The 27659-nt window shown below is 46.4% G+C and overlaps 1 protein-coding gene across 2 annotated transcripts in view; it reads right to left on the bottom strand.

Moving 5' to 3' along the window:
- NCAN (neurocan) overlaps window positions 1–27659 on the bottom strand; it is a 70324-nt gene that overhangs the window by 34485 nt on the left and 8180 nt on the right. For both annotated transcript variants that reach the window (XM_043964439.1, XM_043964432.1), the window contains exons 2-8: window positions 22966–23045; window positions 16900–17295; window positions 15618–15792; window positions 14897–15024; window positions 14330–14623; window positions 9965–10720; window positions 5207–6562 (exon numbers count right to left, since the gene is read on the bottom strand). In XM_043964439.1, the coding sequence (XP_043820374.1) occupies window positions 5207–6562; window positions 9965–10720; window positions 14330–14623; window positions 14897–15024; window positions 15618–15792; window positions 16900–17295; window positions 22966–23038 (3178 nt within the window). In that variant the 5' untranslated portion in view covers window positions 23039–23045. The remainder of the gene's footprint in view (window positions 1–5206; window positions 6563–9964; window positions 10721–14329; window positions 14624–14896; window positions 15025–15617; window positions 15793–16899; window positions 17296–22965; window positions 23046–27659) is intronic.

A 27659-nucleotide genomic window follows, 5' to 3' on the forward strand; every position in this document is an offset into this window, starting at 1 on the left:
GGTTTTTTTGGGGGGGGCGGGGCAATGAGGGTTAAGTGACTTGCTCAGGGTCACACAGCTAGTAAGTGTCAAGTGTCTGAGACCAAATTTGAACTCAGGTCCTCCTGAATCCAGGGCTGGTGCTTTATCCACCATGCCACTTAGCTACTCCCCCATCATTGTTGAGGGCACCACCACCCTCCCAGTTACCCAGGTCACATTCTGATCTACTAGAGGAAATTTCAGTTTGGTCGTATGTATTTTTTCTTGGTTATACTGCAAGTGGAATGTTCTGTACAGTTCTAGGTACCTTTTTTAGGATGGATACTGAAAAAGTGGAGACCATTCATTCATAGGGAAGTCACCAGCATTGTAAGGGAACTGAAGACCATTCCATATAATGATGACCTCTGAGTGTTCTTGGAATTCTGGGATTCCAAAGGAATTGATTGTCTTTATGAGATGCTGAGCTCCTTGTACCTGGAACTTTAATGTCAGAAATACTGTGTAGGGAATCCTGTGCTAGTAGGTCATGGGACTAGATTCCCTCTGAGGTTCCTTTTAGTTCTAAGATTTAGTATCCTGTAAAAAATGAACCCCTTGGTGTGGAGGAAGAAGCCTCCCTCTGCTTGCATGCTGCAGATCTTCCACTTGATAGTCAGTATGATAGCAAAGATCTACAGGAACTATAAGGTTTAGAGATCTCTGATTTTCTCCCCCAAATTAAAACATCTGAACCATAAAAGAAGAAGATTAAGGCTCAGACAGGGGAAATGACATGTGGAAAGTCACACAGTGAGGAAAGGACTAGAAGTGGGGCTGGAGAGGCAGAGCCAAGATGGCAAAGCAGCAGGAATAAGTACATTGAGGAACTCCTCCCAACAAAGTTCTGCCAAACAGATTTAGAAAACACATCAGACTGAATCCTGACTGGAAAATCCAAGAAAAAGTCACAGTGAGTCATTTTTCTAACCTAGGTTGTCAGGGAGAGAGAGAGAGAGAGAGAGAGAGAGAGAGAGAGAGAGAGGGAGGGAGGGAGGGAGAGAGAGGGAGAGAGATACAGAGACAGAGAGACACAGAGAGAGAGGACTGTGAACAATGGGTATGGGGGTCTGGCCAGGAGCACAAGCCCACATGAAACATTTCAGTGCTCACAGGTTGAAGGAGGGCAGAGGCTATGAACTCAGGAAAGACAAAGTCCCAAACCTTGTACCTTGACCTCATACTAGGTACAGGGTAGGTGCCAACTGGCAGCTTTGCTACTTGCTACCCAGTTCCAACTCATAGATCCAAGGCACACTGAGGAGGGGCCATGTGTATAAGGATGGTGCTCCAGGGTGATCAGCTGTTTCAAGTCCCTAGGCTGTGTATTGAGTGAATTAATAAGCAAATAGCAGCTGTGTGGCTTGGATCCCAGGAGCAGAAGCTGGGTCTCAGATCCAACCTTTAGCCCAGTCTGAAGTCTGTAAAGGAATAACCAAGGAAGGAATTCAAAACCAAAAGGAAATTTAGTTCTGTCACTATGAACCAGTAGAGCTTTCCAGCTGGCTGATTGATAGTGGCTGAATCTAACAGCGGTCTACTGAAACTCCAGAAGAGGCAAGCCTACAGGCTTGCTGCTCAGACCCAAACTCGGTTTGGCAACTTGCAGATTTCAGACCAAGGGGACAGTGATCAAATTTTCCCTGGATCAGATAAATGGGAAAACTGAAAGTTTTCAGGTCTCTAGCCTGAGTTGTCCCTGAAATTCTAGAATAAAACAACACTCAGTACTCCAAAAAAAGCAGCAGTAGGACCAACCCAGATATTCCCTCCAAAAGAGCAGAGTCTTGCAAAAGTCAGGAAGCAGGCTGGATGACTGAGCAAACAAAAAAAGAATACCATAATAAAAAAGCTATTATGATGACAGGGATGCTCAAGACATAAACCCAGAAGAGAATGACTCCAAAATATCTACAAGCAAAGTCTCAAAGAAAATCACAGCGTGGGAACAAATTCAACTAGAATTCCTGGAAGCGATGAAGCAAGAATTTTTTTAAGAGTTTAAAATATTTTTATAAATGAAATGAGAGTGCTGGAAAGAAAAAAAAATTTAAAAGAAATGAAAGAGATGGAAGAAAGAACTGGAAATGGAATTAACAACTTGGCAAAAAGGTTCAAAACCTTGCCCAAGCATCAAACTCCCTGAAAATTAAAATGGACCAAATAGAAAGAAGGCAGATTTTTCCTGATTGGAAGATATTAATTTGAAGAAAAAAACACAGAAAAAACCCTAGGGATAGAACTCAAGCCTCCTGATTCACACCCCTCAGCATGAGGAGCTCTTCCTAGTAGTGGTGACTGCACAGAGGCAATATATCAGGACCTTTAGGTTGGTGTCCTGCCCCTTGGTAGGCAGGCTGATTGATTAGTTCATCATGGAATCTAACCTCACTAGCTGTAAAACCCAAGCCCATTTGTGCTAAGACCAACATGTGGGAATCCAGTTCTATTCATGGCCTCAGTCTCTACATCAGTTTGTCTTGGTCTTTGATGGTCCAGGATGGGAAAGAACCTGAGAGAAGGTGACCTACAGTCTTAAACATGAACACTGTGAATGAGACTTTGGTGGGGGAACTAAAAGAGCTCAGAATCCCGAGGCTAAAAGATTAGGATCGCTGGCCAGATCCCTAGGGTCTACTCAGAATTCAGCTAAATCCCAAATTGCCAAAGCTCGTACATCCATATCAATACTTTAAGGATCTATGATCATGTTAGTGTGGATAGTCTCTTTACCAGGACTGGGCCCAAATTCCTCCATGCCTCAGTAGATGACTTAATGAGCTTATGTGACTAAAAAGATGCCATCATCATAGACCAACATCTTATACCTTATACTAAAATAAGGTCAAAATGGATACAGGATTTAGACATAAGAGGTGATACTATAGGCAAATTAGGAGAGAAAGGAATAGTCTACCTATCAGATCTTTGGAAAGGAAAACGGTTTTTGACCAAACAAGAGATAGAGTATATTATAAAATGCAAAATGGATGATTTTGATTATATTAAATTAAAAAATTTTTGTACAAACAGAAGCAATGCATCCAAAATTGGAAGGGAGGCAGAAAGCTGGGAAACAATTTTTGAGGCCAGGGCTTCTGATAAAGGCCTCATCTCTAAAATATATAGGGAATTAAATCAAATTTATAAGAATCCAAGTCATTCCCCAATTGAGAAATGGTCAAAGGATATGAACAGGTAGTTTTCTGATGAAGAAACCAAAGCTGTCTATTCCCATATGAAAAAATGCTCTAAATCTCTAATGATTAGAGAGATGCAAATTAAAACAACTCTGAGATACCACCTGACACCTATCAGATTGGCTAAAATGACAAAAAAGGAAGATAATAAATGTTGGAGAAGCTGTGGGAAAATTGGAACACTAATGCATTGTTGGTGGAGCTGTGAACTGATCCAACCATTCTGGAGAGCAATTTGGAATTATGCCCAAAGGGCGATAAAGCTGTGCATACCCTTTGACCCAGCAATTCCACTTTTAGGTCTTTTTCCCAAAGAGATCATGGAGGGGGGAAAGGGACCCACATGTACAAAAATATTTATAGCTGCTCTTTACGTGGTAGCAAGGAATTGGAAGTTGAGAGGGTGCCCATCAATTGGGGAATGGCTGGACAAGTTGTGGTATATGAATACAATGGAGTACTATTGTGCTGTAAGAAATGATGAGCAGGAGGAGTTCAGAGAAACCTGGAGGGTCTTACGTGAGCTGATGATGAGTGAGATGAGCAGAACCAGAAGAACATTGTACACAGTATCATCAACATTGAGTGTTGACCTACTATAATGGACTATATTCTTCTCACCAATGCAATGGTACAGAAGAGTTCCAGGGAACTCATGATAGAAGAGGATCTCCAAATCCAAGAAAAAAAACAAAACAAAACTGTGGAGTATAGATGCTGATTGAACCATACTATTTCTTTTGTTTTGGGTGCTGTTGTTTTTTTTTTTCTATTTTGAGGTTTTGCATTACTGCTCTGATTTTTTCTCTTATAGCAGGATTAATGCAGAAATAGGATTAATGTTATTATGTGTATGTATATGTGTGTATATCTATCTATCTATCTATATGTATATGTATATAGATATATAGATAGATAGATATAACCTATATCAGATTACCTGCTGTCTAGGGGAGGGGGGAGGGAGGGAGAAAAATCTGAAATTGTAAAGCTTGTATAAACAAAAGTTGAGAACTATCTTTACATGTAACGGAAAAAATAAAATACCTTATATGTAAAAAAAAAAAAAGATGCCATCATGTGGGGTCCACCTTTCTGGTGGTAAACCTCTCTGAACTTAGCTAGGGGCTGGTTCTTGGACATAACACATACCGTCCATTACTCAGAACTTTAAAGATTCGTCAGAGCTTATAGTGCGGCATAGTGGCTAGAGAGCCAGCCATGAAAGACAGGAAGATGGAGACTGAGCCCCTAACTCTGTGGAACTGATTATTTTTCAGTCATTTCAGTCATGCACGACCCCGTGGCACCATTTGGGGTTTTCTTGGCAAAGATACTGGAGTGATTTGCCATTTTCTTCTCCAACTCATTTTACAGGTGAGGAAACTGAGGCAAACAGGGTAAAATGATTTGTCCAGCAAGTAAGTATCTGAGGCCAGGTTTGAACTCCAGAAGATGAGCCTTCCTAACTTCAGGCCTGGTGCTTTATCCTCTGCAGCACCACCTAGCTGCCCACTGAGGAACTGGACAAGTCACTTAGCCTCAGTGCTGTACACACCTCTCTAAGACTGTAAATTGCACAAAAGGTGCTGACCTGCATTGGCTGAGGGAGTTTTCTAACCAGATAGTTCCCCATGTCAGTGAAGTGACAGGTCCAATCCCTGCTCTCAATCAGGGCTTATGCTCTGCTGGTCTAGACTTTGAGAGCCCAGAGCCACTTCCATGCTGTGGTAGGTAATTGGAGGATAATGTAGTGGAAGGTTAACAGTGATTGACATTCATATAGCTCTTTATGGTTACAAAGTGCTTCTGTGAGCTGTAGCATGAATGAATCAGAAACGCCAATAAACCAGAAAGAAGACCTTGATTGAGCTGGGCAAAAGAGGTACTGGCCAAAGATGGGCTCCTCCCCCCGAATCCCCAGGCTCCATCACACAGAGCTAGCTGCCTGCCCCTGGGGAGGGTCACCCTGCTTCCATACTTACCTTCCTCACTGCTCCGGTTGCTCTCCCCAGCCCACGATCCACTCTCCAGTTCCCCCATTATCGATGGCTCCTCTCCACTCCCAGCTTCACCAAGAGCCTGAGCCCCTGAATCCAGAGCAGAGCTTGGGCCAACCTCCTGGGGGTCAGGAATCTCTAGGACCTCAAGGTCATGCCTTTGTATATGTACGGTGGTATCTCTGGTCGGCTCTCTTTCTTCCAGTAGGCCAGGCAGTAGGGGAACCAGGGTCTGGGAAGCCTCCCACAAAGCCCCCTTCTGCCCCTCTCCAGAGATATCATCTCCCTCCGGCTCTGGGGTGGCAGGAGTGGCCCAATCTTTCTTGGCCCGGGTTGAGACTCCTGGTGTCCAGGGCACAAAGACTACCTCTCCCAAGGGGCTGCCTTCATGGGGGGAGGCTGGACTGACTGGACCCATGGTAGTGGAGGGCAGCTCAACAGGTTGCCCAGATTCAGGAGCTGGCTGGGGTGAGGAGGTTGCTAGCTTAAATTTCTCTTGAGACTTGGGCTCACTGGTCCTGGCCCATTCTTCAGGGTCAGGCTGGGGCTGCAGGCTCTGGCTTCCTAGGAGTGGAGAAGGAGAAGGAATGGGTGTGTAGAAATCAAGCTTCTCCGTTCCTTTAGACTCCTCCCAAGTGTCAAGTTGGGCAGTTGGGTCCTGATGCAACAACAGGCCAGATCCTGGACTTGGGGACGGGCTGTCTTCTCCATTTGGTGAGGTAGTCCCTAGCCCCAAGGTTTCATGGGATCCAGCATATTCAGTTGGCCTAACCTCTTGGCCTTGCTCGAGCTGCTTGCTGTCCCACCCTATAGCCAGGGACCAGGAATCAGTCTCTAGATCTCCTCTATCCTGGGAACTGGGGCCACGGAATGTGGATGGTGCAGGTGGCTCAGTCCCATTTGTCTCTGGTTTGATCTCAGTCTCTCCTGGGATGTCTCTCCCTTCAACTGACCAGTCAGTGTTGTGGGGAAAAGGACCGTGGGGTATTCCCGGAGCAGCTGTGGTCCCACCATACAGAGACAGCCCCATGTCATCTCTGACACTGACAGGGAGATGGGCGTCCAGGGTTGGTGTGGGAAGAGACATTAAGGGTGGTTTGGGGGCTCGGAGCATGGCCAGGACAGGCAGATCCCTACCACCATTGGTCTCCCCTGAAGAGTCCTCACGGTCTACTGGCTCTGTGCCCAGCTGGGGATCTTTGCTGGGACCTAAGGTTCCCTGTTCAGGGTCCCGGGTGCTATCCCAGCTCCCAGGATAGGTATCTTCTTTTTTCTTGGGGGCCGGTGATGGCACAGAGTTGGGACTCAGTGGACTCCCCTCACTCTGGATTCCTGAAGAGCCTACAATAAAAATACCACATAGCAAGTTAGAGGCAAAGATGCCCAACTGGTCAAAACTTGGGGCTGTCAATCAGGGGGACCCTACCACAAGGGAGCTATTTTCTCCATGGTCAGTCCCTTCCTATGCTTCCTCAGTCATATCCCTGGGGGTGGGGCTCCCTCTCTTTTCAATCCAGCTAAGATCTGGGGACAGGGTGATCTCACAGTTCAGATAGCAGGGCCTAGTGGAAGAAATCCTGGTGCTTCTGAGTTATGTAACAGGAAATAACCTGAGCCTCAGGTTCCTCATTTGCAAAATAGAGACAAGAACCCTTGTCAGGCATGGGGCTTTTTTTAAAGAAAGTTTTTTGCAAACCTCAAAGTGCTTTATCAGGGGTTCTTACCTTAGGGCCTGCGGATAGATTTCAAGGGACCTGGATGGGAAAAAAAATCACATCTTCCCTCTCTAATTTTTGGTTTCCTTTATAATCCTATGTATGATATTTTATGCCTTTAAAATCAGACGTGGAAAAGGTTAAGAACTCCCATGCTATAGCAATGAGAGTTATTCATATTATTTTGAATAATAGGATTAAACAGCTTCCTTTCTAAGACCATGGCCTTTGGTCTCATGCCAGGTAAAATGCTTCCACATCAGGGACCAGGCCATGAGAAGTCCAAGGTTGGCTTTGGGTTTTAGAAGCTCTAGAGAGCACCAACCAATCCCAGGCACTGCAGGTTGCCATGGAAGCAGTATGCTGTGGTTGAAGCAGGTGGGGAGTAGAGACAGGATGCTCTGGGGTCTCACTGTCCACCGTGAGGGAGGGAAGAGAAGAGGAGAGCTGGCTTTCAGGACACTTGGATCCCAGCTCCAAAGTGGGCTTTTCTGGTGAGAGCTGAGACCATCTGTAGGCTGAGACAGAATGGCGTGGGGATCAGGGGGTGGGGGAATCATGTATTGGCTTCCTTTATATCAGGGCTTCATTTTCCCAGGCATACATCTTGGGCTCTGCCACCCACCACTTCCCCTGCTCCAACCCAAGACCAAAGACGTGTTTCCCTTCTCATGCCCAATGCCATGGAAGGAAGGTCTTACGGGGTCTCCCTCAGACCTACCCTTCCCTGACATCCCTATGATTCTCAGCTCCCCAGGAACCTGGACCAAATGCTTCCATGGTTTCCTCTTCTTCCCGGGCCCTCCCAACCTCACCCAAAAGGCATGAGGGAAGGTCAAGCTCTCCTCTGCAAAATTATGGGCAGAATATTGGAAGAAAAATCCAAATTCATGAGATCACAGATGCACTTGAAGATGGGAAGGGCCATTGAATATTAGGGCTGCAGGGGACTTGAGGATCATAGCTTTAGAACGGGAAGGGGTGCTGTGAGTCATCCAGTTCAACTCCCCACCCCATTTAACAGATGAAGAAAATGAGGGTCAGAGAGCATCCAAGATCAGTCACACTGTCATAAGTGGCAGAACTGGGCTCCAAGCCCCAGACCCCCACCTATAAAACCAGTACTCTTTTCATTGTAGCAGATTGCCTTTGAGCTGGAAGGGAACTTGGAGACCCCGCTGCCCAAGCCTTTCATTTACAGATGGGGAAATGAAGGTCCAGAGAGACAATGGAATACTCAGAACTCCTACAGATAATAAGCATCAGAACTGGGGTATCCTGACCAAAGGTCTAAGCCTCCAGGCTTCCTGACCCAGGAGTACTTCCCTGGGTCCTAACAGAAAAGTGATTGGTTAGGGGCAGGGGGGAGGGGCGGAGAAGAGGGAAAGTGGTGGGTGGGGGCTGGAGGCCCAGACTCCACAGTTCTGATGCTAAGTGACTTGTTGAGGAGAAGACAAGTGGATTAGGTGAGCCTTACATCCCTGCAGGTGCCTGCTCCCTTCAGTGTCCTCTTGATGGCTCCCCCTATAAAACTTAATGGCTTGCTACAATCTGTAATTCGAGTTTTAATGAGCTAGCTCCACAAAACATTTATTTTTAGTTGGAAAAATAAAGCATCTGCTGGGCCTGGGCTGCCGATCCTCCCCTGGGAAGTCAAATCCTCTGACACTGGAGGGTGGGCTGGGAGATAGAAGTATCTCCTCCATCAACCTGGAAGATATTGGCCTGGCACGGGTGCTGCCCCACCAACCACTGCCCACAGGCAAGTGCCCTCTTCACAAATGCCATCAGGAAAGAGACCTCTCTGTCTCCACTTACCTTGATTTGGGCACTGAAAGGCTTGATCGAACTCAAAATGTCAGAGCTGGAAGGGATCTTAGAGATAATCTAGTTTTTCCCCCTTGTTTTTACAGGTAGGAAAGTGACTCATCCAAGGTCATGTTCTAAGTTAGTAACAGCCAGAAGCAGGATCAAGATTTTCCAGCTCCAAGACCCAATGGATGGAGACACCAATGCCAGCATAGAGGAAAGCTCTTTCATATCTAATTCGTTCCTCCCCCATGGCTTTCTAGGTGCCAAAATGACCACGGACCACACACCATTCACTCCTTCCCTCCTCTATAGGATGAAAAGGTTGGACTGAATGATCTCAGGGAATCCTTCCAGCCCTGACATTCTTCAGTCTATGTTTTAAGTCTCCCCCCTGCTCTGACCTTCTATGTCCTCAGAAGCCTTCTAGAAAGAGGCCTACCCTTCGATGGGGTTGTGTCTCCCCCATTCTTCATTCTAACTAATAGAAAGTACCACAGCTTAGAGGCATCAAGAGAGGGCTGAAGGCACTGCAGGACCCCTCACTACCACTCTGAGCACTCAGGGCTTTAGGAAGCTGACTCTACCTGGCCCTGTGGCCTTTAGATAGGCCACTGCTAAGCCAGAGGGTCTCCTGAGGAGGGTGATTGGGATGGTGAAGGCCTTCCAGGTCATGTCAGAGTGGGATACTCTGGAGAAAGTGGAGTGTTTGGCCTACAGATGAGAAGCCTTGATTGGGGGGTGGGGTAGGAAAGGGGAAGAGCAGTCTGTTTTCCTCTAGGTATCTGAAAAACTGTCATTGGGAAGAGGAATTGGACTTTTTTCTGTTTGGCCCCAGTGGGGAGAACAATGAGTGGAATTTGCAAAAAGGCAAATTTGGGCTTGCTTCCAAGGAAAACTTCCTAACAATTAGAGCTTTCACAGAGTGCCGCCTCAGGAGGTGGCAGATTCCCTCTCATTGGGGGTCTTTAGGCTGGATGATCCTTTTTAGGGGACGCCAGAGAAGAGATATTTTTGAGGTACAGACAGGTTGGACTAAATGTCCTCTTGAGTTCCCCTTTGACTCAGAGATTCTTTGACTCCCCCTTTAGACCTGGGGTTCCCCACAAGTGCTGCCTAGAGGCGGGGTTTCTCAGGACAGTGTTGGCTTCAAAGGGTTCTGGGGAATTTCCAGCCACAAGGTCCCCTCCAAGGGCTGTAGTTGGGGTGAGAGACTCACTAGGGTGGGGTCTGTCCACCTCATTGGAAAGAGTGATCTGGGAGTCCAGCATGGGCCTGGTGGCTGTGATTAGGGGCAGCTCCACATGGTTCCCGGCCTCCTTGGTGGCTGGGGGAGTGGGGCTTGTGCCTGTCCTGATGCCCCACCCCGTCCTGGAGGTCGCCTGTTCCAGAAGCTGCTGCTGGAAGTACCGTCCATTCAGACCCCTCCTCCTGGCTGTGGTGCCCACTGGAGTCACTGCAGTGCCACTCGTTGGTTGGGCATCAGATTCTGTGCCCATTTCAGTGGCAGATACCACTGTCCCCTTGGCTTTGAGGTCCTCTGTGAGTCCGGGGTTTGGGGTGGCACCTCCTGTCCCTACCACGGCTGAGGGCTGGGTCTCTGTGCCCTCTGGGAGGACAGTCTCGACTTGGAAACCCCTGGGCAGAGGTGTTCCGTCTACCATATTCAGCCACGGTTCCTCTTGTCTGGGCAGCTCTGGCTCCTGGGACCTGGCTTGGACCAAGGAAGGCGTCCCAGGGAATGGGACTGGGGTCCCCCGTGCCTTTCCAGACCCAGCCTCATTGGGAAGCAGGGAGGGGTCCTGGGACTGTTCATCAGCAGGGACCCCACTGAAAACCAGAGGTTCCTGGGAGTCCAGGGGCAGAACATTCTTGTGGCCTGGGATGGGCAGGTCATCTGCAGACAGAGCCTCTTGGTCTTCCCCATCAACAGCAGGGTTATCTCGGTACCTGGGTGGAGATGTGGGGTGATGGGCTGTAAGAGAATCAGGAACACCAAGCCTTCAGCAGCTATAATTGTTAGCATTTACATACCACTTTACAATTATAATCTCATTTAATCCTCACAATGACTTTGTAAAGTAGGTGATATTATTGTTGCCATTTTACAGATGAGAAAACTGAGGCAGGCAGAAGTGAAGTGACTTGCCCAGGGTCACCCAGCTAGCAAGTGCCTGAGGCACTTACTAGATTTGAACTCAAGTCTTTCTGACTCCAAGCCTGGTGTTCTATCCTTATTGCCACCTAGCTGTCCCCCATGCTACTGGGAAGAAGGCATTTGTTTCGACAGATGCAGCTCTGATTTTTCCTAGCTGTGGACAAGACCAGAGACTTCTTGAGGGCAGGAGGTGAGAAGAAAGGGATGGATGAAAATGATATTACAGAGGGAGAATTGGCAGATTTGGGGACTGATTGGACATGGGGCATGAGGAAAAGGTCATAGTCCCAGGGAACATTAGCATTTCCATCCTGGATGACTGAGGTGATGTTGGTGCCCTCTTCCTAAACTAGGAGTGCCGGAATGAAAGCTTGGGCTGGATTGGGGTTAGGGGGAGTGGATAGGGGAGAGGACGGGGTGGGGACAGGAGAGTATTTTCTTCTTCAGCCCAAATAATCCTCCCCCAAACAACCCAGTCAGGAACAGAACCTGTGGATCCCCCCAAGGCAGGCGGGGATGGAGATAAATATATCCTGTCCCAATATGTTCTGTTCCAGCCAAAAATAGGGAATGTGAGCTGTGCAGACGGTGCTTGCTGGCGGCTGAGAGGTGAATGTAGGGGGAGGGAGAAGAAGGGGAGCATGAAGGATCCTGGGGCCTGGATTCTATGGAAGGGAATGTCAGAGAATGTCAGAGCAAAGGGAGCTCTCAGACTATACAAGGTCAGAGCTGGGAGGGCCCTTGGAACCAAGGATGTCCAAGATGGGAGGGCCCTTAGAAAACAGTATCAGAGCTGGGAGCGCCCTTAGAGTCTAGACAGTCAGGGCTGGGGAGAACCTGAGAGAGCATTCAGTACCCCACCCTCTCCTCTGCTAGAGGGAACAATGACCTGTCCTTTCTCCCCGGCAGCCTCATCATATCTCATGCTCATTTCATGGTGATTCCTTGCTCTGGCTCTTTTGGTGGCAGCTGGGAGATAAAGAGAGGGGATGGATGAGGGAAGAAGAGGGTCTCTCGGGAGGCAGAAGGTCCTTTATCAGGGGCTAGGACAAGACATATTATAAACCTTAATTACACTTTAACTAAGCCAGGTAGTGCAGGGTTGAGGGGTGAGGAGGAAAGAGAATGATTAGTTCACAAAGCCAGCTGTGCCTCCTAGGTACGTTTACCCTGTCCCAGGGTCTGCCTTCTCCAGACACAAAGATCTACTTCTCTGGTGTTATCTCTGACTTTACTACCTGGATGACCTTGGGCAAGTCACTTGACCTCCATGGGCCTCAGTTTCCTCAACTATAAATTGGAAGAGTTGTACTAGAGGGCCTTTGGTCAATCAATAAAGATTTTATAAAGTGCTGACTATGTGCAGGCACTGTGCTAGGCTTTGGGGATATAAAGAAAGGCAAAAGCAGTTTCTGCCTTCAAGGAGCTCACAGTCTAATGGGGGATACAACACGAAAACAACTATGTATGTGCAAGGTATATGCAGGGTAAATTGGAGGTCCAAGGTCCCGTCCAACCTTAATCTATGAACCTGTGATTCTCTCAACACCCTTTTGCTCCAGGAAATTGAAGACAGGTTTTTCACGGTATTGAGGTTGAAGAGCTAGGTGGGACAGTGGATAGAAAGGTGGATCTGTAGTAAGGAAGACCTGAGTTCAAATCCAACCTCAGACACTAACTAGCTGTGTGACTCAGGGTAAGTCATTTAATCTCTGTCTGCCTCAGTTTCCTTATCTGTAAAATGGGGATGATAATTGTACCTCACAAGGTTGCTGTAAGGACCAAATGAGATAATATATGTAAAATGCTTCACAAACCTCTATCTATCATCTATCTACCTATGTCTTTCATCTATCTATCTATCTATCTATCTATCTATCTATCTATCTATCTATCTATCTATCTATCTATCTAGTTCTATATAAATCCTATAATTATTACTATTGAGACCTGGACCAGTAATCAGGATATGAAGATTCTTTGTCCTGGTTTATTACTCACTTGCTGTGTGACTTTAGGCAAATCACTTCTCTCTGGGCCTTAGTTTCCTCCTCTGTAAAATCAGCTCTGATATTCTAAGATTGAAGGTCTCCACCTGAAACATTCAGTGACTGTGCTTAACAGGCCTCCCAGAGGTGACCAAATAAGTGATCAGGAAAGTTTAGAAACGTATGTGAACATCCATTATCCAGTCTCCCTGATCCTTGCTTATCCTTCATCTCAGTCAATGCTGAAAGATCTATGATATGTGGGACAAGCAGGAGGTGAGGAACTATAACATTTCCCCCTTCCCTGAGGTGGACAAGACCCATTCTTGGACATCTTAAACTGGATATTCAGTAGACATCTTAAACTCAGCATGTCCAAAACTGAGGTGATTATCTTTCTCCCCCAAACTCTCCCTTCTTCCTAACTTCCTTAATTACTATTGAGGGTACCACCATCTTTCCAGTCCCCCAGTCATCTTCAGCTGCTTACTATCTCTCTCTCCTCATATCCAATCTCTTGATAATTAAGGCCTGTGGATTTTACCTCTATAACATCTCTCATATATGCCCCCTTCTCTTCTCTGACACTGCCACCAGCCTGGTGCAGGCCCTCATCACCTCACCTCTGGACTATTGCAATAGCCTGCTGGTGGGTCTGCCTGCCTCAAGTCTCTTCTCATTCCAGTACAACCTCAACACGGCCCTCAAATCGATCTTCCAGCTCTAGCCATGTTACTCCCCTACTCAGCAAACTCCAGTAGTTCCTTATCACCTCTAGGATGAAATACCACATAGTAGGTACATAAGAAATGCTTGCTGAGTGACTGACTGGTGGTCTCAGAAGCCTTGGCTCTTGTCTTAGTAAACCAGCTGCTAAGAGTGGCGATGAGCTGCCGTGAACCACCTGCACTCTCCAGTCAAGTCCTAAAGCTGATAGGGTTGGGGCTCAGTCTTTAAATTAGGGTCCAGTCTGGAGAACAGACTGAAAATTATTAGCTCATCTAGAGAAGACATTCATAACTTCCAGCCAAATAAATAATGGATTGTAGCCCCAATAATCTGTTAGCTTATAGGAAGCCAGAGCAGATGTCTAGAAGTTGTTTCTTCAGGAGAAATGGGTGGGGGTGGAGGGAAATTGCTCCTGGGCTAGAGCAATCCCTTGCTTCCTCAGGTCCCTTTCTTTTCTTTAAAAAAAAAAATTACTATTATTATTTTTTGCGGGGGGAGGCAATTGGGGTTAACTGACTTGCCAAGGGACATACAGCTAGTATGTGTCTGAGACCAGATTTGAACTCAGGTCCTCCTGACTCCAAGGCTGCTCCTCTATCCACTGTGCCACCTAGCTGCCCCACTTTGTGTCCTTTTCCAAGTCCTCCCTTAGAGTAAATGTGGTTTCATTTTTGTCTCTGGAGACAAAGTTTGTTGAATGAGTGCATACCTCGGTAGCAGTAGGCATCAAACTTGACTGAGGGCTCAGGAAAACCAGTGCGGTTGGAGAAATTGTAGAGGGTCCGGACCCCAGGAGCCTCACCACCGCAGCGCCGCCTGGGTGTCTGAATGGGATAACGGACACTGCCATCTGCCAGCCAGCCTGGGTCGCATTGGTCCAGGCCCTCCTGCCAGGCCAAGTAGAGGTGACCCACAGTGGCCAGAACTGCTCCCTGACTCTGGCACTGAGCCCGGGCTCCCCACAGTGTGAGTCGGCTGGGTGGTGACACATAGAAGACTTCTCCTACCAGGAAGAACAGGAGGATGAAGGTCATGCTGGGTTCTCAGATATCCCAGGCTGAAGGAGATGGAAGGGGTACTATGGGAAGTGGTGGAGAGGGAAGTTTTCCATGTAAATGACCTCAGCTGGGAGGTGGGCAATCTGAGCTAGAACCCATGTGTGATCTTGGTAGGTTGCTTTAGCTCTCTGGGTTGCAGGGGAAGGGGAAGACACAGGCATGGGCTTAGGGTAGGCACTAGTACGTACTGGACTGCAATTGACAGGCTTTATACTTGCCTCTCAGTTCCCGGGCAAAACAATAAACATCATAGAGCTCATGAGGATCTCGTCGGCCGTAGCTACGGACTCCTGGTTGGCTGTTCCGGTCTCCATAACAACCAGGCCTAGACAGTGTGATGGGGTATCTAAAGGAAGATCAATTCTAGTTAGGAAGTTAATGCTGGATATGACTAATGGAGAAATCTGTTTAATGTGATTGTACATATATAATCTATATCAGATCGCTTTCCGTCTTGGGGAGGGGAGTGGAAAGGGAGAATGGGAGAAAAATTTGAAACTCAAAATCGTATGAAAACAAATGTTGAAAACTATCTTTATATGAAACTGGAAGACAATAAAATATTTTTATGATTTAAAAAAGTAAGTTAATTCTGGGATACTGGAATAAGACAGACAGGCATGAGAAGGTCTCATGGCTCAAAGGTCTCTTGTCCTCTTTAGATCTCAGATCACCTCCTCACCTTCCCAAGGTAGGTGGATAGAGGTAGGGAGAGGGATGAAGGAGAGAACCATTGAATGTACAAGCAAATGAACCCCAAGGTCCCTTTCATCTCTGAGATGCTAAGGTTCTAGGATCCAACATCCATTTCCCTAAAGTTATCAGGTCCACGCTATCACCACCTCCAAGCAGCACCCACAGTTCTGAGGGGTTGGCTCAAGTTGCTGCTATCCTGATGTCCGTGGCTCCATCCCATCCCATATCCCAGGGCCCACTCACCGGACGCTGCGGTCCGACAGCCAGCCGGCATCACAGTTGTCATAGCCATCCTCAAAGGCGGCCTGCAGGTGGCGGGGGGCTGCGATGGTGGCAGAGTTGCGGCGGCACGCTTCCCGGGCTGCCTGGAAGCTCAAGGTATAGCGGCCCAGGGAAGAGCGATAGTGGAATACAACACCTGCGGGGATGAGGGGATGGATAGAAGAGGGATCTTAGGGGAGTGGAGAGGGATATCAGGGACACTTTAAAAATACCCATAGGGGTATCTCCCACTAAGAGGACATAGTGATAGTGTTTCTAATATTATTTTCAAGTCTTAAAATCCCATATTTATGCCAGTTGACATTGACACCATCATCATCACCACTGGGCAAACTTCTTTCTTTGGGCCTGCTTTTCTCCCCTCCATGAAGCCTTCCCTGATTAATCCCTCCCAAACTGGGATTACTCCAGTGTCTGTCGGGCTGAGGTGTGTGTCTGAGTTGCTTATATATAGCACCTCTCTTAAATGAAAATGCTAGTTATTTGAGCTATAATTTTATAATCCCACATCCTAGAGGCAGCTGGGAATGTGGATCAGGGCTAGAGAATTAGTTCTGGGAGTCGTCTGCATAGGTTCCATAATTGCATGATTGTTCCATTTGTTTATATAAATTCTGATTCTATTTCATTTTTATGGTGCTATGAATGTCATGAGACCTGGGAAGATCCTGGTTCATGTTCCTCCTCAGATACAGACTGGCTGTGAGACTTTGGGCCAGTCACCTCCCTTCTCAGTGGCCCAGGCAAAGGAGTTACCTCTGTCTGTGCTAGAGAGAGGTGCTCAAATGAGAGTTCCCCGTACTCATAAAATCACAGGTGTGGTAAATCACAACTACAACAATCCTACAATTTCATGGTGCCAAATCTAGTCTGCCTCGACTCTACTTCCCTCCTAGTCCCTTCTTTTACTGGTCAATTTGTCATCTCTGTGGAGGTGATCAGCCCCTGAATAATGTCACCCTCATCTCACGTCTCCAGCCTTCCTTGCTCTCCTTCTGCTTTCCTTCTCCCTGCTTTGGAGAAAGAGGAGATGGGGAGTAAAATGGGGAGACATTTTGGCTGCAGGTGCCTTTCCTGCCTTACTGAGCACCTGAGGGAGGAGAAGGGAGAGAGGGGAGAATAAACAATTCACTGGGCTTAGCTTTTCCCTAGTCCGAGGGTCTCTTACTGCTCAGAGCTTCCTCTAGCCCCAGGCTAAAGGCCCAGTATGCCGCCCCCCCCATCCTCCCAGCCAGGTACTGACCAGTCACTTCCAGGGGTAGCAGGTCCTGTTCGTCCTCAATGCCAGTCACTACCTCACAGCGGTAGAGGCCAGCATCACTGGCCCGCAGGGGCCCCAGCACCAGGGTGGCATTGGAACGGTTCTGGGGGTATCCAGGCAGCGTCACCCGGCCCTGCCAGCCACGTGCCACCTTTACCACATTGTCCTTGGCTACCAGGACTGGTAGTTCCACCCTCTGGCCTGACGCTGACCGAACCTTGGTCCACTTGACCCGAGCTGGGTCGTGCGGAGGGCCAGGCTCCCGGGGGTGTCGGAGGACAAAGAGGCATGGTAGGGCCACCAGCTCTGCCAGCCCTGCCCGCACAGTGCCATGGGTCACCTTCTGAATTCGGATGACTTCTTCAGCATCCTGGGTCCCTGAGCCGGAGGAAACAAGAGCTCTTTTAGTCTCACTGAAATATAGTCTAGAAGTGATGTACTTCAGTCCAACTGCCGAATTTCTTCTAGTCCTACATGCCTGGCCCCCTTCCTCATTAGATAGAAATCAGTTTCAAAGAATCACAGATGGGCCTTTAGAACACAAAAAGTCAGAGCTGGAAGCCTCTTTGCAATCATTTAGTTCAACCCATTCACTTTAGAGACAAAGAAACCAAATCCTTGAGTGGAGGAATGACCTGGACAAAGTATAGTGTTGAAGCTGGGGTTGAACCCAGGTATCATGAGGGAGGCAGATAGGTGGCATAGTGGATAGAGTGTTAGACTTGGAGTCAGGAAGACCTGTGTGCAAATATGACCTCAGACACTCACTAGCTGTGTGACCCTGGGCAAGTCACTTAACCTCTGTTTGCTTTAATCCATTGGAGAAGGGAATGGCAAACCACTCTAGTATCTTTACCAAGAAAACCCCACGGACAGTATTGGTGTGCTATGATCCACGGGGTCACGAAGAATCAGACATAACTAAACGATAACAACAATCATGAGGACCAGTGTTCTTTTTGCTATTTCCCTATCCTTTAATTTAATAAATATTTACAGGTAGGCCCTGATTAGTTAGAATAACATCCCCTGAAGTGGTCAAATTATTCAAATTAGCATTTCATATTTCTAGTGGGGTGGAACCAATAACCATATTTTACATAATTATAAATTGAAATAGTGCAAATTTAAATACATGCTATCACTTCAGGGGATTCATTATTCACTCCAATCAAGACCTAGCTGTATTGAATGCCTACTATGTGCAAGTCACTATGCCAGGTGCTTACTCATACCATATTGACCACATGACCAGAGGCAGGTGGGTGGTGCAGTGGATAGAGTACTGGAGTCAGGAAGACTCACATCTGTAGCTGGTAATTGTAGGGCCTAGGGTAAGCAGTATTAAAAGTGCTCTTGAATTAATTTTTTTTTTGGTGGGGCAATGAAGGTAAAGTGACTTGCCCAAAGTCACACAGCTAGTAAGTGTCAAGTGTCTGAGGCCAGATTTGAACTCAGGTACTCCTAAATCCAGGGCTGGTGCTTTATCCACTTCGCCACCTAGCTGTCCCTCTTGCCACCTAGCTGCCCCACCCCTGAATTAACTTTTTTTTGGGGGGGGCAGGGCAATGGGGGTTAAGTGACTTGCCCAGGGTCACACAGCTAGTAAGTGTCAAGTGTCTGAGGCCGGAGTTGAACTCAGGTCCTCCTGAATCCAGGGCTGGTGCTTTATCCACTTTGCCATCTAGCTGTCCCTCTTGCCACCTAGCTGCCCCCCACCAATTAACTTTTAAAGACCAAATCAGTTAAATGGACAGGGAGACCTTGGAATTTAGGACACAAACCCTCAGGACGGAGAGACCCTGGTACACCACTCTATGGTGAAGATATAGAGACTCTAGATCATCAGTCCATATGGGTGAAAACTCTAAGATGGTATCTGAGTGTTTTGCTGGGGCAGGGATGGGGGAGAGGCAAATAAGATAACTGGGGAGTGAGAAAGGAATAGAGCAGGGCTGAGCTACTGACACACTCACCTGGGATGAAAGGGATGGGAAGAAGATGATCCCACAGGTAGCCTCCAATTTTTAACTATTCTTGAACTAGAGGCTAAAATTAGTTATTTCTACCTGCATAAGTGCTATAAGTACCTATTTTAGTGTCCTAGGGACAAACCCCAATTATCCTGTCCTTATTGAGGTTCACCTCACTTATTTTTTTAATTTTATTTTATTTTTAAGTGAGGCAATTGGGGTTAAGTGACTTGCCCAGGGTCACACAGCTAGTAAGTGTTAAGTGTCTGAGGCTGGATTTGAACTCAGGTACTCCTGACTCCAGGGCCGGTGCTCTATCCACTTCGCCATCTAGCTGCCCCTACCTCACTTATTTTTTCGGGGCAATGAGGGTTAAGTGACTTTCCCAGGGTCACGCAGCTAATAAGTGTCAAGTGTCTGAGGCCGGATTTGAACTCAGGTCCTCCTGAATCCAGGGCTGGTGCTTAGCTGCCCCTCACCTCACTTTTATAGAGGGTTTAATGTTTCCAAAGTCCTCATTTCCAAAATGTTTTCACATACGTTATCTGATTTAAAATCAAAGAATGTCCGATCTAGAAGGGATCTCAAACTAATCTTTTCATTTTACAGATTTGGAAATCAAGAGGAGGCACTCATGACTTAGCCAAGGTCACACACTGAATCAATGGCGATGTTAGGAGCAGAATCTGAGTCAACGAGATAAGACATCCCTTTCACTCCTCCCACAACTCAGGTCAACAAGTTGCTGGGGGTCCTAGGACTGAGGGGTTATTAGAGGGAAGACCCCTGGGCCAGTGGAAGAAATTCTAAGATCTCCCCAGTAAGGCAGAGCGAGGCAGCATGGTGGATGCCTAGAGTCAGGAAGGCGGAAGCTCAAATTCTTCCTCAGACACTATTTGTGTGATGCCAGACAAGTCTCTCATCCCCAGTTTTTTTATATATAAAAGGAGGAGGCTGAATTTAATGGTCTCTAAGACATCTGGCTCTAAATCAATTTCTTAGGATTGTTGAAATCTCTATGGGGATGGGCTTAATCTCTCTGATCCCTTCCTCGCTCACCTATCTTGTCAGTATTGCCCTGAGAGCCAATCCTGCCTTCCTCCCCTGTCCCTTGGGTTCATGGGAAGTCTAGGAGTGTCTCGGGTTTCTCCCCTTCACAAAGAACTTCCCATCCTGGGTTCCACCCCCGTATTTTGCAGACTATCTCATGTGGAGGAACAGAGTTGTACACAGGGATGAGAGCCAGTTCTTGGCTTCTGTAAAGTGGAGTAAAATTCATTTCCAGCTCAGAAGACACTCCAGACACCTCGTCTCTGTGTCAGTACCGCCCTGCTCTGCACAGAGAAGTTATCCTAGATCATTCCAAGATAGAGAAGCAGGAGGTGATACCCAGGAGGCTTTTGCGCCAATGCCAGGGACAGAGAAGAGAAGATGTTGGGGATAAGCGAGTGGGATCAGGGGCTGACACACAGGCAGTGCTTCTCCCAGCCATTGGCAGGGGGGGTTGGAAGTCATGTGTGTCTCCTCGATGGCTAACACAATAATGAGCAGCCGGACAAATGCCACTGGCAGGGGAGTCTGCCAAGATGCGGGTCCATCAACACTGGGGGAAGAGGAACCACATGAAGATCCTAAGTCAGCGCCATCATGGCTCCATAACTTCATGAGAAGTAAGAAGGGAATATGTTATTTTTTGAATGACAGGTCCTTGGGGTCCATGGAGAAGGCCATGTACGTGGAGGAGAGATCACAGAATTATAGATCAAGGGGCCTTGGATTATCTCACTTTACAGATGGTTAAACTGAGGCCCTGGGAAGTTAAGTGACTTGTTAGCCAGCTAGGTTTCACAGTGGCTAGAGTGTTGGGCCTAGAGCACTGAGTTCAAATCTGGCTTCAAATATTTACTAGCTGTGTGACCCTGGGCAAGTCACTTTAACCTTTGACTCAGTTTCCTCATCTGTAAAATGGGGATAATAGTTGTTGTGAGGATCAAATGAGATAATATTTGTAAAGCACTTAGCAAAGTGCCTGGCATTTAATAAGAACTATGTAAATGTTAGCTATTATTATCATTATTATTATTAAATAGTAAGCAGAATTTAAACCAAGACCTTCTGAGTCTAAACACATTGTTTGATCTTAGGCCTATCAATCAGGTAAACCTCCTTTTGAGTCTAATCCCTTCCCTTCTCTGGGCCTGGATTTTCATATCTGTGAAAGGAAGGGATGAAATTAGACAATCCCTTAATTTCTTTCTAGTTTGACATTCTGTGAAGTACTCTGCATCGCCCCTCCCCCCAAACCTATGTTGTGCTCTTCTGCTTTTTTGTCTTGATCACACCCTATTCCTTATACTCCATCCCTATCTGTCCTTTAAAGTCAAACTCACATGCCACCCAGATGCATCTGATCAGTAATGAGCTTCTCACTCAGATCTTAAGTATTTGGCATCTCTCCGGTTAACTTATAATTTAATATATAAACTATTATTTTAAAAAATTACCTGTGTGGATGTCACCCTCCCACTTGCCCATAAGCTTCATGAGGACAGGGATCAGGTCTTAGCTAAACTCTCTATCTCCACCAGTTTTCAACACAGGTCTCTGTGTGTTGGAGATACATTAAATATGTGTCGAATTAATAAGACCGTCCCCTGCTCTCTAACCCTTTTCTTATGCATATCCTGTCCGGGCAGTAACGGATCATGATAGGCTTGTTGCATCCTGGTAGGCTTGTTATGTCCCTCCCCCTCCCCCCCACCCCCATTCCCACCCCTTTTCTCTCCTCCAAGTCCTCAGAGGCTTCCACTGGAGGGGTCTATCAGGTGCATGACAGTGTTAATGAGGACATGTGCAAGTTTGCATAGATTTGCATAAGTATATTCTCTGGCAGCTTCAGAGGCCTCATAGGGTCATTTCCTTCCCTCCCTGAAGCTGGGCAGGTCTGAGCATTTCTGTCTCCCACCCTCCCAGGAGAGGGAGGTTAAGAGTCTGATTAGGACGAAAAACAGGCAGGAGAGTACAGAATATTGACAGACAGTTTTCCATGTTTCCTTTTAAATTGGGGTTATTACTATACTGGGCCTGATACAGACCAGGCCTTGTCCCCAAAGCTGATTTGTATAAAGCCTGAATGAGGCTAGAATCAAGTTGAACCTTATTCATTTCAATCATCAACCCCTCTCCCCTTCCCCCTTTGTATGAACAGAAAGAATTGTTAACACATGTATAATGCACCACGTGAAACTTTCCAAGTAAATCCGATTTGGGGTTGTGGTTATTTTGTGCAATTATTTTTCAGTATATGCCTACATATTTTTCCTGTTAGGGATGCAGCCTTTACTCAGTAGCAGTCTATATTCTTGCTAATATAGTATTTCTGCCATTTTATTTATTTCCTTGTAAATCCATATCTATGTCTAAACTCTATGACAAAACAAAGAGATGGGATGGTGGTAGCTACAGGCATCTAATGGGGGCAGTATTTGGATATGGGAGTTTAGGGCTTCAGGAATGAGCTGCCTGAGGGCAGGCCTTTGAAGTCATTGAGAAGGAGGTCCCCTCTAGCAGTTAAGTCTTCTTGTTTTTTGTCCTTTAAGAGGACCATGACATCAGGGAGGTGATGACATGACTTGTACTGAATTGGATTTAAGTGAGGAAGAGCTGTGCAAGGTCACCAACCTCACTCTCTCCTCCAGAGTTATCTGGGTCCGGGGTCAGCTAGGTGGCACAGTGGATAAAGCACTGGCCCTGGATTCAGGAGGACCTGAGTTCAAATCTGGCCTCAGACACTTGACACTTACTAGCTGTGTGACCCTGGGCAAATCACTTAACCCCAATTGCCTCACCAAAAAAAAATAATAAAAAGTAAAGTAGGAGGGGATACAGATAGATCTAGTTCTCCAAAGACCACTGGGCCTTAGCCAATCTAAAGCCAGACGACAGGTTTGGGACCCAAAGAAGAAAAGAATGCCACAGGAAGGGAGAGAGCAGACTGAGAGGATGGGAGGGTGGACAAAGATTCCCCATTCTTCCTGTCCTTGGTTCTTCCCCAACTCCCCAGGCACCAACTTACCCTGCCCCCAGGCCCAGAGCAGTAACAGCTGGAGCAGCAGGCCACGGGTAGCCCAGGAAGATGGCCTCCCCATCCCGAACCTGGAATAAAAAGGAGGAGGAGAGAAAACGAAATATGAGCTTTCTCTCAATCTCAGCTCCTGGTTAATAACCTTTCAGCAATAGGCTTCCCGGGGCAGCTGGATCCAAGCCTTCTCCCAGCAAAATGAGGCCAGAAGAAGGCCTATTGTGGGGGTCAAGTGGACTCTAGGGGCTCAGTGCCCTTTCATAACATCCCAAAGTGACCCTCCCCTCCCTGTGTAGCCCCGGAGTGGCTGGACCCCTTTGTCCCATTCCTCTCTATGAAGGGGACTTCAAATTACAATGCATCCAAGTCCATTTTCTCCCCTTTCCCAATACAACACAAAGAATGATTTCCAGGTCCCATGCCCGGATCCTCAGTGCTCAGTCCCACCCCCCAACTGAACACAAAACATGAGGGTGATTCCTGAAGGCTTAGCCCATTCTCTCCACATACAGGAACCCCTGTGCCCTTCCATATACATAGCAATGATCTCCCAACCAGAGCACAGCACCACCTTCTTGTCCTCCCACAGCAACTCCCATGGTCCAGACTACTTACACACAATGGTTCCCATGGCCCAAGTATATGCCCAACTATTCTATAAGAAGCAAGCAACAATCCATTCCATCTCACCTACCCTCATCGTCTCAATAAACTATACTGCAAGCAAGCAGGCTCTGGAAAGCACTGCAAAGGTCAGTGCTGTGGATGTACCTCTCCGAGTGACAATCCATCCCCAGGGAAATGAGGAGCACCATTCCTGCTCTCCCCCTACAACCATTATCTACATCACAATGTCTCTCTTTCCATCCCTAACCCCACCAAATACTTTGTCTAAGCTTCTAGGTCTCTTTCTTTCTGAGTCTCTCTCTGTCTGTCTGTGTCTCTGTATGCCTGTCTCTCTGTCTGTCTGTGTCTCTGTATGCCTGTCTCTCTGTCTGTCTGTGTCTCTGTATGCCTGTCTCTCTGTCTGTCTGTGTCTCTGTCTCTCTCTCAGATCTGTTTGTCATCTTTCTTGGCCTCTCTCTGTCTCAGTCTCTCTGTATCTCTTATACTTTCAAAATCTTTTCTTTCCTGCCCCTTTTTCTTCTTTCTTGTGTCTCTCTGGGTCTAATTTTTTTGGTTTTCTGACTTTGCCATTCAATGCCACCTTCCACGCCAACTTCTTGATGGCTCAACCTAGGCTCTCCGGGGTAGAGGAGATGTCAAGGAAACTATTACTGACCCAGACCAGAAATCCTACATAAAATCTCCTCCCTAACCCAAACCCCACTTACCCAGAGTAATAGACAGACAATGCTCTCCCTAGAGTCTTTGCTAAACCTTTTGAGGTGGTGAATCAGTCCAGCTTTAAAAGTGAATATCGGGAGCAGCTAGGTGGTGCAGTGGATAAAGCACCAGCCCTGGATTCAGGAGGACCTGAGTTCAAATCCAGCCTCAGACACTTAACAATTACTAAATTACTAGCTGTGTGACCCTAGGCAAGTCACTTAACCCCAATTGCCTCACCAAAAAAAAAAGTGAATGTGGGTCAAAAGATATGAACAGGCAGTTTTCTTTTCTTTTCTTTCTTTTTTTTTTAAACAGGCAGTTTTCTGATGAAGAAATCAAAGCTATCTATTGCCATATGAAAAAATGCTCTAAATCACTATTGATTAAAACAACTCTGAGGTACCACCTCACACCTATCAGATTGGCTAATGTGACAAAAAAGGAAAATAATAAATGTTGGAGAAGCTGTGGAAAAATTGGAACACTAATGTATTGTTGGTGGAGCTGTGAACTGATCCAACCATTCTGGAGAGCAATTTGTAACTATGCCCAAAGGGCTATAAAGTTGTGCACATACCCTTTGACCCAGCAATACCACTATTAGGTCTTTCTCCCAAAGAGATCATAAAAAAGTGAAAAGGACCCACATGTACAAAAAATATTTATAGCTGCTCTTTTTGTGGTGGCAAGGAATTGGAAATTGAGGGAATGCCAATCATCTGGGGAATGGTTGAACAAGTTGTGGTATATGAATTAATGGAATACTATTGTGTTGTAAGAAATGATGAGCAGGCAGATTTCAGAGAAACCTGGAAGGACTTACATGAACTGATGCTGAGTGAGATGAACAGAACCAGGAAAACATTGTACACAGTATTAACAACATTGTGTGTTGATCAACTGTGATAGACTTGATTCTTCTCAGCAATACAATGGTCCAAGATAGTTCCAAAGAACTCATGATGGAAAATGCTCTCCAAATCCAGAAAAAAAGAATTGTGGAATCTAGATGCAGATTGAACCATACTATTTCTACATTTTTTGTTTTTCTTTTTTGAGGTTTTTCCCTTTTGCTCTGATTCTTCTTTCACAGCATGACTAATGCAGAAATATACTTAATGTGATTGTACATATATAATCTACATCAGATTGCTTGCTGTCTTGGGGAGGGCGGAGGGAGGGGAGGGAAGGAGAAAAAAAATTGAAAATAGAAATCCTATAAAAACAAATGTTGGGGGCAGCTAGGTGGAGCAGTGGATAGAGCACTGGCCCTGGATTCAGGAGGACCTGAGTTCAAATCCGGCCTCAGACACTTAACATTTGCTAGCTGTGTGACCCTGGGCAAGTCACTTAACCCCAATTGCCTCACTAAAAAATACCAAACAAACAAAACAAATGTTGAAAACTATCTCTACATGTAACTAGAAAATAATAAAATACTTTTATTATAAAAAAAAGTGAATGTGCTTCCTCCTCTGACTCCTTTGGTTTTTTGTTTCGTTTTGTTTGGGTTTTTTTTGTTTTTGTTTTGTGGGGCAATGAGCATTAAGTGACTTGCCCAGGGTCACACAGCTAATAAGTGTCAAGTGTCTGAGGCCTGATCTGAACTCAGGTCCTCTTGAATCCAGGGCTGGTGCTCTATCCATTGGTCCACTTAGCTGCCTCCCCCTTTTTTGGCATTAAGCATTTATTAATCATATTAAATGTTAGTGAAGAGAGAGCACATGGCTCCGAATTAGAGTTCAGAAGACGTACATTACCTAGATAGGGAGGAGATCGAGGGGGGATGTGTGGCTGCTTCCTCCAGAGTCCCAGACCAAGAGAGAAACCCTGACTCTTTTAAAGAGATGGGGGAGGGGCAGCTAGATGGCGCAGTGGATAGAGCACTGGCCCTGGAGTCAGGAGTACCTGAGTTCAAATCCGGCCTCAGATACTTAACACTTACTAGCTGTGTGACCCTGGGCAAGTCACTTAACCCCAATTGCCTCACTAAAAAATAAAAAAAAATAAAAAAAAAATAAAGAGATGGGGGAGGAGGTCCGCAGGTGTAGACTATTGCATGTGTTTTCAGATTTTTTTCAATGTAATGACAGTTTTTGCTGATTTTTTTATCTTTTAAATTTTTTCTTTTAAAAATTATTATTTATTATGTGGAATGGATCTCTAGGAGGAAGGAAGAAGAGGGATATCGGAGAAATTTTAGGCAATGTAAATACCAAAGGTATAAATAAAAATTTATTTTAAAAAAGAATGGCAGGGGCAGCTAGGTGGTGCAGTATATAAAGCACCGGCCCTGGATTCAGTAGAAGCTGAGTTCAAATCCGGCCTCAGACACTTGACACTTACTAGCTGTGTGACCCTGGGCAAGCCACTTAACCCTTACTGCCCCACAAAAGAAAAAAAAAAAGAATGGCTGCCCTCTTCACAGTCCCTCTTCAGATAACCACCGTGGGCTTCCTGGAAGAGGGGAGCTCTTAGGAAAGTAATGATATCCTCCCTATAGCCAGAAGGTCATTTTTCTACTCCCTCTCAACTAGTTCTCTGACTCTTGAAGATTTCCCACATCCAGGGTCCCTGTTTTGGAGGTGAGGGCCTCTGAAAATCCAACTCCTTTGTTGTTGTTCAGTTGTTTCTGTCACGTAGTGACTTGCCCAGAGTCAAATAGTAAGTGTCTGAGGCTGGATTTGAAATCAGATCTTCCTGACTCCTAATGCTTTAACCACTGTACCACCTAATTAACACAAAAATCCCCCCTGCCAGTCACCAAAGAAAGTTGCACCATGTCCCAGGCAGTCTATCCAGGAGATGGATGGTACTAGTCCCAGCCCTAGCCCTAGCCCTAGCTGGCTGCAGAACTCAATGCCTCTGCTGCATCGGGACCCTGCAGAGGAGATCCCTAACAAAGACACTCATTGGGAAGGGGGAGACTGGCTTGGTGGGGAGTAAGCAAGGACTAGGGAATAGTAGAGAGAAACTTAAGGAAATGAATTCTTCTCCAGGCTCAGAAACACCTAATCGCGGAAAGGAGATTGGTGGTGATGGCTGGAGTAGACAAGATGGTAGAGTGGAAAAAAAATAGAGGGATGGGGATCAGGAGGCCTGGGTTCTTGCTCTGTCTCTCCCACCAACTCCCTGTGTGACGTTGGGTCAGTGCCTCATTGTACTCCCGGGTCTCAGTTTCCTCATCTCTAAAATGAAGTATTGGATTAAATCAGAGGTTTTGAATTCGGAGTCCACGCACTTTAAAAAATTTGATAATTGGATTTCAATATAATTGTTTCCTTTGTAATTCTATGTATTTCATCTCATTCTTAAAGACATTCTGAGAAGAGGTCCATAGGCTTCACCAGACTGTCAAA

This window comes from Dromiciops gliroides, chromosome 1 (genome assembly GCF_019393635.1).
Source record: "Dromiciops gliroides isolate mDroGli1 chromosome 1, mDroGli1.pri, whole genome shotgun sequence".
Lineage (NCBI taxonomy): Eukaryota > Metazoa > Chordata > Mammalia > Microbiotheria > Microbiotheriidae > Dromiciops > Dromiciops gliroides.